Source organism: Agelaius phoeniceus, chromosome 19 (genome assembly GCF_051311805.1).
Source record: "Agelaius phoeniceus isolate bAgePho1 chromosome 19, bAgePho1.hap1, whole genome shotgun sequence".
NCBI lineage: Eukaryota > Metazoa > Chordata > Aves > Passeriformes > Icteridae > Agelaius > Agelaius phoeniceus.
The window spans coordinates 5,831,504-5,841,714 of record NC_135283.1 but is presented as its reverse complement, the minus strand read 5'-3'; the positions used below and the strand labels follow the sequence as shown (position 1 = coordinate 5,841,714).

The window sequence follows — 10,211 nt, the reverse complement described above, 5'->3', positions numbered from 1 at the left end:
CCGGAGGCGCGTGCAGTGGGCAGCGATTGGTCCGAACGCTAGCGAGGGCGCTAGCGGACCAATTGCGTCCCAGCACGCGCGCGCGCGCGTCGCCTTCCCAGCGGGCGGAGGCGGGGGAAGCAGCGCCATCAAGATGGCGGCGCTGGGACGGCTGTGTGAGTGTGGGCCTGTGTCACCTCATTACCCTCTGCGCGGTGGGGAGCGGCGGTCTGGCCTTGGAGCGGGAGGGATGAGCTCGGGAGAAGGTGCCCCAGGGAGGTCACCCCGTGGGACGTCGCGCCCCTGGTGGGACGTCACCACCGATAGCGCGAGGCCGAGGCTTTCGCCTTTGCTTGGAGTTGAGGCTGTGGTGATGGCGATGAGCGGGTTTGTGTATGTAAAACTGTAGCTATGCTTCGTCTTGTCTAATTTCCTATAAATCGTAAAATCTCTAAAAAGCTTTACGTAATGGGTCATGTCCTGAAATTAATGGGGTTTTGTACCCTTTCCTCAACAGTATTTCTTAGAATTATGGACAAGTTTGGGTTGGAAGGAATCTTAAAGGTCATCTTGTTCCAATTCCCTGCCATGGGCAGAGATGCCTTCCATTAGACCAAGTTGCAGTAAACCCTATCCAGCCTGTGATTGAACACTTCCAGCAGTGGGACATTTCCAGCTCACTGAGTATCCATGATGATTTAATTAGGTTAAACTAGTGGTTTCGCTCAGGTTAAGGAAACAAGATAACCACTGTTCTGCACTAACCTGCTGCTTAACGGGCTAAATAGAGGAATTCAGAAAAATTAGGGTTGTCTCCTACCTGCATAAGAGGTGGTACTGAAGAGAATTTTAAGATAATGATGCCTTGGGTTGGGGGGAAACTTAAAGATCACCGAGTTCCTACCCCCTGCCATTGGAAGGGACACCTTTCACTAGACCAGGTTGCTCCAAGCCCTGTTCAACCTTAAACACTTCCCTTAAACTGGGAGGGTTAATGAAAAAAACTGTGCTCCAGACTACCTTTTTGCCACTCCCAGGGCTCTGTATTCCTTCCTAGAGCCTTTAATCATAGAATTACAGAATTATTAAGGTTGGAAAAGACCTCCAACAAGTTCAACCTTTATACTCCTTCAGGATACTCCTCACACTCTTCCTGGCTGGTCATAGATGTTTATATATTTTCCAGACTTGGAGTCTGCTTATTTATAAGATTTCAGGATGTAACTGCGTGAGTGAGTGCCATTTGGTCAAAGGGGAAACTGAAACAAATCACAACCCATCTTTTCTCAAAGCACTGTAAGAGCAATCCACAGCAACCAATGACACCTGTGCTGCATTTTACGAGAATGAAACAGAAATTTGTGCACATGATTTAACATGGTTGCTAAGAGTTTTATTCTTACCTGGGCAGCAGCAGCATTTGAGATGTGGCCTTTTTTCAAGGAACTTAGGCTCTTTTGGTCTAATTTATCTTGGAAGTACTTTTTGTTTCTTCCAGGGCTTTCCTTTGCCTTTAATTTTAAAGCCTGTCTTCCTTTACATCTGACAGAAGGAATTATGTATGATAGTTTTTCCAGCTGATGTTGTTCTTTCTCCTAAACTAGTTCTAACCACTCACCATACAAGCCTGGTTGCTGTCAGATGGGCTTCTAAGAAAAGTGGGGGCAGCTCGAAAAACCTAGGTGGCCGCAGCCCAGGGAAACGCTATGGGTTCAAAAAAGTCGAAGGTAGGTCTCAGTGTCTTATTTACATTTCACTGGGAGCTTCTCTCCCCTGCTATGTGTCAGTTGTTGAGTGTTTCAGGAAGAGGTGGGCAGGGCACTTTTCCAGGAGAAAGAAGGGGAGGATCAGTGAAACCTCATGATCAAGGGTTGTTGGTGGGAGGGCAGGGTGAGTCAGCTCCCCCCACCATGAGCCCGCCGGCTGCCAGCCAAAATTGCCTACAGAAAATGTACTTTGGTTCTAACTTTGCCTCTCCAAAGAGCCCAGGAGGAGGGAACACTGTGAGACACCTCATAACTGCACTGCACTTTCCCCCCACACTGAGTGGAAAAACTGAGCATTTCCAGTGTTTACAAAGGAGAGAATTACAAAGTTTAGCAGAAGCCAAAGTGCAGATTCTTGCAGTTGAGTGCTTAATAATTACTAGCTTTGCTGATGGAAACATATCAATGTAAATGTAGTAAAACAAATGCCTTCATCAGCCAGAAAATGCCTTGTACCCTAGAAGCAATCTTTTCAGAGATTTGACTTTTTGCCATGGTCTATCCATTGCCCTTTTATTTCCTGCTAAAAGCATTTTTGTTCAGATGCTTTTAACATTTGAAGTAATTTTTCCTTAGAAAATGCCTACAAAAGCTGGGATTTATAAGTCCCAGAATCATTGGTATTCTGCAAGGGCTCTGGAAGCTCTTTCTCTGCAGCCTGACTGTGTCACTCTGTTGCAGGTGCATTTGTCCATGCAGGAAACATTTTGGCTACGCAGCGGTTGATCCGCTGGCATCCTGGCGCTCACGTAAGGCCTTTTCTCTCTATTTGGTTCTCAGAGAACAGCAGTCCCCGCCCCCTCAGAGCCCCACACTCACTGCCTTCTCTCTTTCAGTCTCATTCTTAACGCTCATCCTTGTGTTCTGTGGTGTTAGTCACAGAGCCTGCTCAGAGCCTCACCTGTGTTCATGGGACTCAGGGAAGGTCTGCAAGTAATTGCTGTCCCAAACACTTCTGTGACCTGACTGGGCACTTGTGCTTCAGGGTGGAATGGATGTCTCATACTGAGCACCATTGCAAACTGGTTGCTGGAAACAAGTTGTGTGGTTTTATTTAAAAAAATAAAGCAACAGATGCTGTTGAAGCCAGGATATCAAACAAGGCAGACCAATGCTCAGATCTGCTTTAGTTGTGGATGTCCAGCCTCTCCTTTCTAATGCTCCTCATCCTCTCCCAGGTGGGGATGGGCCGTAACAAGACACTCTATGCCCTGGAGGATGGGATTGTGAGATACACGAAAGAGGTCTACGTGCCCCCACCCCGCAGCAGCGAGAGCAGGGATGTGATCTGCCAGCTGCCCAAAGGAGCAGTCCTTTATAAAACTTTTATCAGTGTTGTCCCTACCACAGAGGTAGGAAGCTTCAAACTCGTCAACATGCTGTGAACCTGCTGTGTCATGTGGGCACAGATGGAAAGGACCTCTACACTGTACTGGCATCTGAGGACAAGAGTGGCTCTGAAGATACCATTCTAGGATTTGGTTTTGTTCCTGAAGTGCTTGTGATCTGTGTTCAGGCACTGAGATCATCTGCTGGCATTTTTATGAGTGTTTAATAAATGCTGTGGGGCAGCTGAAGGTCTTGGCTGCTCATGGAATATGTTACCATGGTCATGTAGTATCTGGAGAGCCTGGTCTGTTGTGCCATTGGATGAATTCCCTCTACAATCACTCTTGTGCCAGTACTTGTCCTGCTAATAATTCCCTCTATTTTTGCTCATTTTTAGTCATTACTGTTCTATTTGTACCTTAATTCACAATACTACAGAACAGATCCTTTTCCACATGCACCTATGCTGTGTACCTGGAAGCTGGATTTTTCCCTCTAGCTCACTCACCTCAATGCTTAACTTAAATATCTGAGTGTGCCATTCACTGGCCATGTGAGGCAAGTTCACAGGCCTAATTCTAGCTCATTACTGAGTTCAGGGGGCCTGGCAAGATGCCCAAATTGGGACTAGTATTTGAAGCCTCAGCAGCTGGAGGTGTATGATAAAGCATTACCCAGGATACTCATCCTTTTATCTTTGAGTCATTTTGTGACATTTTTGAGCTTATATTGCTAAAAATAAAGGACCCTCAATGTGTTGTGCCCAAACTGATCTCATTTTATCTACAGTTTTGTAAACAATTTGGAACATTGACTCTGCAGTAGAAAACAGGTTATCAAAATCAGTAGTGTAAGGACACCAGTGTTGACATTATTTAGACAATTCTGCTCTGCAGAAGACCAGGTGAACTGGGTCAGCCACGTGTCCACCTGTGCTTCACATCTTCATGTAGACCTCCAGCTGTTCAGTCCGTGCATCTGTCCTTTCCCAGCCTGCAAATCCAGTCCCATGGTTCATCTTGGTGGTCTCTATTTGGGTATAACCCATGGAACCTCTCCAGATCCGTGTGTGGGCTCTGTACAGAACTGTTGTCAGTCACAGAGGCTGTTGGTGCCAGAGCATGCAGCAGTGCTCCAAAGCACATCCCTTCTGCCACTCACAGGTGAGGATTTCCACCTGGCAGGTAATCCAGATACAGTAAAGCACTTGATAACCTAAGAAACAGGTGAAGCAGCACAATACCACCAGTGCCTGAGGTCTGATCCTTTGTACAGCCAGCAGTACTGCCTCACAGAGGTATGAAATGCTGCTCCTGAGGAGCTCTGGCCTAGCAGACATTCCCCTTGGCTTTGCCCTGTGCAGCTCCAGCAGCTAGACCTTTGCCTTTGGTGTTTGCCAGACTGAGCAGATGTCCCTGGTTCCTCTGCTCAGTGCAGTACCCAGCAATGGCTCTGTGGTTGTTCTTGTGCTGCAAGAGGGATGTCACTGGTGGCTGGGTTGGTCTTGCCTATGTTTCAGGTGATTGTGGATCTGGGTGAAGGTTTGGCCATTCACTGTGGAGGAAAACGGTATCCCAGGCACTTCAGTTGCTGACAGCACAGGAAGCAGCAGTACACTAGGCCAAGGCCTTACACCGCAGTGTTCCGCTGAGTTTGGTAGCTGAGGGGGGCATGGAAAGGGTCTGGAACACCATGTCTGTCCAAGGTCTCTGAGCTTATTCCTGTTCCTGAGAAAGCTGGAGGATGCCTCAGAGCATGCTCATAAGGAGGTGGCATCTATTGAGGAGAGAGAAAGAGCATTACAGCGGATCAGAAATAACCAGGAGATTATCCCACCTCTTCTTACAGAGCAGATGAAAATGCTCACAACTGCCACCAGCCTGAAATTAAACCCCCACAGTCCCCCAGCGCAGCCAGCTGTAGGCTGGGGAACACCTGGAGATGAGAACATGGCACAAACCTGCTGAGAGACACATTCTCACCTCACACTCTGTGCGATGTTCTTGCTCTTCCCTGTTCCCTTTCAAGGACTTGGCAGAAGGCCAGAACAAACTTGACTTTTGTTGGGAGAGGCCTGTCACTTGTTTTCCCTTGACTAAAGAAAAATTACTAGGATTTACACAAGTACCTACAAACCAGGTGTTGTACCCAGGTTTTGGCACCAAGTCTCACTGCACAGAGAGAGGAACCTCCAGGCCTTGTCACATTTCTTTTGGCAGAGCTGTGCTAGCTTTCTTCCTACAGGTGACAGGAAGTGGCATGGCAATGTTGTGGGAAGAGCTTCCAGTGCTGTTCCTCAACTACTTGTCTTTGGAGCTTTACTTTCCTGTGCCCTCAATGCCCAGGTTTCATGGAATTAGAAAATGGTTTGGGTTGCAAGGGACCTTAAAGATCATCCAGTTCCGACCCCTGCATGGGCAGGGACACCTTCCACTATATCAAGCTGGAATTTTTCAGGCATTAGAAATAGCTCCAAACACTGAGTGGCAAGGGCTAACTATGCCAGGCTTTATGGTGCAGCTTTAAGAGCTCAAAATCCAGGTAAATCAGTGAACTTCTAATGCTTCACTCGGGTTTCAAAAGTTTTTGTCCTGCTTTAGACAATGAGGTCTCTGAACGGGAGCATCTCAGGATGCTGCCACAGGACCTACTTAGCAGGATGCACTCACTTTTCTCTGTTACATTGTGGGAGTGCAAATCTTAACTATCATAACAAGCAAAGCCTCCTGCTCATAAATAAGCCATAAACACTTCAAGGTAATACCAAGGCATGTCCCCAGGAGTGTCCTGCAGGGAGAAGGAAGCAAGAACCCATGAAAGCCTTAGAGATCCAAAAATAACACTCCCAGCCTGGACTTGTATGGATCAGGTGATCTGAAGAGCCTGCCGTTTCTCCGTGGGGTTCTGCCCTGCCTCCTGGTACAGGCATTTCTGCAAATGCACCGGGGGAGGAGAGATGGATCATTAACCAGCACAGATGTACACCAAAGGAGCCTCCTGATACACTTTGTGCTTTCCCAGAGATAAAAGCTATCTGGAAGGCAATCACAGAGCACAGAGTCCTCAGCTACCACCAACTGTGAAGCAAGACACAGATATGAACCACAGTGGTGACTGCCATGGGCTTCTGCCAGCCTCCCACTCCAGGGAGGGGAGCTCACCTCCTGGGATGGCTCTGCCCACAGCCCAAACCTGTCGGCAATCATCTGATGGATTTCTCGCTGGCGATCTTTCTTCCGCACACTCTCATAGCTGGGCAGGCGGGGCTGCTCCCAGGACGGGAGCTGGTACGTGCTGGGGCGTCCGACACAGAAGAGCTCATCTCCCTAGAAATGTGCATTCCCAGAAAAGGGTCAGTGTGATGGTGGCTCTCATCACTAGAAGTTTATGTCCTGGTGCAACCTTGAGTTAAGGGTTCAGGGTTCAAAGCTGTAGGTACTTGTAGGCTCCTTTGAACACCCAGAGAGGATATCCACCCTCGCAGGGGGCAATTACACCACGACCTGCGCTGCAGGATCCCAAGCCCCCAGGATCTACCACTGGCACTTCATGCACAAACCCCTCAGGGCACTGTGGTATCCTCTGCAATATTCCTTCCCTCTACATGCTGCCTGCCCCTGGGGTTTTTACATACTGGCAGCACTTCCCAACGTTGTGGGATAGCACCAGAAGATGCTGCCCAGCACCTTTTGCCCCAGGCAAACTCCATAACCAGAGTCTCTCTCCAAGCCCATGAGCACCATTCCCACCCAGCTCCCAGCAGGGACCCTGCCATCACCTGCATGCTGGGGTTCTCAGCAGTGCTCTCCAGCCGTGAGGCTCCATGCTGGGGTCCCACCAGCTGCTGGCTGCTGCTGAAGTAGGGTGGGGGGTGGTCCTGGAATGAGGAGGACATGAACAAAACCAAAATCCCTCCCATCCTTCCCAGCAGAGAGCAGAGCTCAACTAGCTCTCATGGGACAGCAAGACCCTGGCAGAGGAAGAGTTGCTCCCTCCTGCAGCTCTCAGTGCTGGCAGCAGCCCCTGCCTGTTCAGTGACACCAAGAGCTCCAGGACATCTTCTCTGGCAGCACAGGGTCTGCTCCAAGGGCTGGAGCCAGCAGGAGCAGAGTACAGCAAGTCTGGGCCCCAGGGCACGGTTTCATTGAAAATCAGCATAACCATCTCCTTTTGGGGTACAACAAAAAACAACCCAACTATTCCACTGGTGTAGATAAGAGCTCCATCACATGCTCAGGGTTACAGAATTTGTTAGCTCTTATCTACTGAGCTTGTAATTTCAGGATAATGCAGCAAGCAAATCTACAGGGCAACAGTTGTGCTGTTCCCAAGCTGTCTTGCTCTAGTTAAACTGGATTCCCTGTCAAGGTATTGAGCAACAGTGAGCAGAAATCCTGTTCACAGAGAACTGCCCCTCGAGCCAGAGCCAGGACTTGAGCCATGGCTTTACCTTGCTCTAGGAAAACCCCATATCTGCCAGCAGAAACCAGCCCAGAGACTCTCAGGGCAACCAGGGATGCACAGGGAGGACTATGAGGATTTACTGTTGCTCTTAACAAGCAAGGAGCTGTTTGTCTTGGCCGTACAGCACAACTACAGAAGCTGCAGGAAAACAGCACCCAATTGTTCATTCAATAACTCATGAGCAAAACTAGTGCAACTATTCCTGCACAAAAGCTGCCTCACACACTACAACTGCTTCTCTTTTTCTGAAGGAAATACATTATATGTTCCCTTTCCTTACATAATTCTTTGCATCCATCCTTCCGCACAGTCCTTTGCTAAAGGCAAGATGCCTGCTTGAAGTTTCCACCTCAGAGCTCAGGGAGCATGCCACACTGCCTCAGAGAGCAGCTCCACAGAGCAAGGGAGCACAGCAGCAGGGCCTGCTCCCAGTGTGTGTGCCATGGGCAGGCAACAGGAGGGAAGAGAGGGAAAGGAGTGGAGACATCAGTGCAGCCTATTTCCACTGTGATTTCTGGTGGAGACTTCTCAGCCTGTGCTGGACTATTAGATTTACCTTTCATAGCACTAGTCTCTCCACCCCTTGCTAGTGAGGCTGAATGTCCACTCTTCTCCCAGGGACTGCAAAGTGGTACCTGCAGCCCTTCCCTCAAAAGCCATCCTTGCAGCTCTGGAGGCTGAGCTTTCCCCAGGCAGTCACTGCCACAAAAGAAACACTGGCTACACACACTGCTCTTTTTCCATCAGCTTCCCTAGTTGAAAGCCAGCCCTAGGAAATTACAGATGCAAGCGAAAGGGCTTTGTGTCTCACTGCTCCTTCCCCAGGAGCTGTGCACAAGAGAGCCAGTTGTCAGGGATGCGGGTGGCTTTGTCTGCCTTTGCCCTCAGCTTCCAGCTCCCTTCCCTGCTGGGCCCCTTCCTATAAAGCACAGCCCGACCCCACACATGACTATGCAAGGGGAGGAGAACCTCCCTCCCGAGCTGTGTGGAGAGCAGGGAAGCCTTTTAGTGTTGGGCCTTGGAGATACAACCACAATGGCACAGCGAGGCAGGACTGGGTGGGTGGATGGATGGATCTCCTGGATAGAGTGGGAGCAAGGAGGTGGCAGAGCCCAGCTCTGCTTGGAGGACCCACACCCATCAACAATCCCAGCCAGGCTGCAGGACAGTAACCTGGCAGTGCAGCCCCACAGACCCAGCACAAGGCAACAGGAGCTTGGGGTACAGAGAGGGACTTGTGGGCAGGAGGAAGAGAGGAAGGACTCGGAGGACACTCACATACTGGCTGGGGGTCTGGAAAAGGCGGCAGGAGCAGAGGAATTGGCAGCACATAGGGTCACGGTGGTACAAGAGCAGCAGCAGGATGAGGATCGCCACAATGAAGACGGAGGTGGACACCGCTGCCAAGAGACGGGAGAGGCGAGAGAGCCGGTGGTTCGACGGGCCCGCGGGCCTCCTCCAGCCGCCCGCTCTTGCCCCGCGGCTGACGCTTGGAGAAGACCCTGGGAAGCCGATTCCACCTGCTGCCCGTCTCAAGAGCGCTAAAGCCCCTTTCTGCCCGGCATCTCTCTCCCTACCAGACGGTGAGCGACCTGCAGAGCCAGGAGGGGCTCACCCCACCCTGGACCGCGGCGGCAGGGACCGTTCCGCGGGGACCGGCACCGGCACCCACCGTCTCTCGCCCGGCGCTCTCGGCTCCCTCAGCACCACAGCCGGGCACCGGTTCGCCAGTGTTGCGGTCTCCCGGGAACCCGCGGCTCCCCCCGGCCCACCCCCGGATCCGCGGAGCCCATCCGCACCCCCAGCCCCCGCCGCCGCCCCGCTCCGGCCCCAGTCCCGCGAGACAGCGGGACCCCCCGGACTAGGACCGGCTGCTGCAGCGACCTCTCCCCCGCCCGTCCGCAGGTATCGCCTTATCGGCACAGCCCGGGAGGCACCGGCAGAGGCCGATCCCGCCCGGCGGCCGCCCCCGCTTCGCTCCCGGCACCGCCGGAGCCCCTGCCCGCCACTCACTGGCGGCGATGACGATGGCCAGGACGTTGTTGTCCATGCTGGCACTGGCGGTCGCGGTGTGGCCCGAGGCCTCCGCGGGCTGCGCCATCCCGACCCCGCCGCCGACAGCCCCTGCCCGCCGCCCGCGCTCCACAGCCCGCGAGGGGCGGGCCGGGGCGGGGCCCCGAGCGAGAGCACTCAGCCGCGGCGCTCCCGGGGCTCCCCCTTCGGACTCACGTCAGGGCCAGCCCGGCTCAGCCGCGGGTGCCCCGGCCTCGTGCCGCGGTTAGCAGAGTCCCGCGGTGCCGGCCGAGCGGCAGCCAGGCCGCGGGTCACTCACTGCCGGGATCAGCGCTGCCCCGCTCCTGCAGAGGGAAGGCTGGCCTGTGCCGCAGGAGGCTCCTGGCCCCGCAGGCAGCAGGAGGTGCCCGCTCATTAGCCGATTAACACCTTAATTAAGTGCCATGTAAACGCTAAGTATCTGGTACCTTCAGGGCAGCCGCTGCCAGGGCGTAACCGGACTCAGCCCGTGGCTCCGGGTCACTCCCGAACTCTCACTCTCCAGCCACAGGTTTTGAAAATCTCAAGATTGATTTTGGGTTACACATCACCCATCTGAGGAAGGCGACCCTGCCCCAACACCTGGTGCCAAGGGGGGATTGACACTCTCACCGGGTACGG

At 52.3% G+C, this 10,211-nt stretch overlaps 2 protein-coding genes across 3 annotated transcripts; one reads left to right on the top strand and one right to left on the bottom strand.

Annotated features, from left to right (window-relative positions):
• Positions 1-2: 2 nt before the first annotated feature.
• Positions 3-3,342, top strand: MRPL27 (mitochondrial ribosomal protein L27). The gene is made up of 4 exons (XM_054645330.2): positions 3-155; positions 1,584-1,706; positions 2,427-2,494; positions 2,924-3,342. Exons 1-4 carry the CDS (start codon positions 134-136, stop codon positions 3,128-3,130), a joined length of 420 nt encoding a protein of 139 aa, XP_054501305.1. The 5' UTR covers positions 3-133; the 3' UTR covers positions 3,131-3,342.
• Positions 3,343-3,829: 487 nt separating this feature from the next.
• LOC143695507 (uncharacterized) lies at positions 3,830-9,723 on the bottom strand. 2 transcript variants are annotated; one of them, XM_077188349.1, is made up of 5 exons: positions 9,552-9,722; positions 8,817-8,938; positions 6,853-6,951; positions 6,236-6,400; positions 3,830-4,850 (listed from the first exon to the last, which is right to left on the bottom strand). In XM_077188349.1, exons 1-5 carry the CDS (start codon positions 9,637-9,639, stop codon positions 4,704-4,706), a joined length of 621 nt encoding a protein of 206 aa, XP_077044464.1. In that variant the 5' UTR covers positions 9,640-9,722; the 3' UTR covers positions 3,830-4,703. The 2 variants fall into 2 exon arrangements, with proteins under 2 accessions (XP_077044464.1, XP_077044465.1); XM_077188350.1 differs by lacking the exon at positions 6,853-6,951 and having other exon boundaries at positions 9,552-9,723.
• Positions 9,724-10,211: the final 488 nt, after the last annotated feature.

Bases quoted from the DNA above. Each gene is read 5' to 3' on its own strand.
- MRPL27 (XM_054645330.2), top strand. From the start codon at position 134: ATGGCGGCGCTGGGACGGCTGT. The intron at 156-1,583 runs GTGAGTGTGGGC...CTCCTAAACTAG, and splicing joins GGCGGCGCTGGGACGGCTGT to TTCTAACCACTCACCATACA. The intron at 2,495-2,923 runs GTAAGGCCTTTT...ATCCTCTCCCAG, and splicing joins GCTGGCATCCTGGCGCTCAC to GTGGGGATGGGCCGTAACAA.
- LOC143695507 (XM_077188349.1), bottom strand. From the start codon at position 9,639: ATGGCGCAGCCCGCGGAGGCCTCGGGCCACACCGCGACCGCCAGTGCC. The intron at 8,939-9,551 runs GTGAGTGGCGGG...GTCTCTTGGCAG, and splicing joins GGCCATCGTCATCGCCGCCA to CGGTGTCCACCTCCGTCTTC. The intron at 4,851-6,235 runs GTGAGCTCCCCT...TCTCCTCAATAG, and splicing joins GGGCAGAGCCATCCCAGGAG to ATGCCACCTCCTTATGAGCA.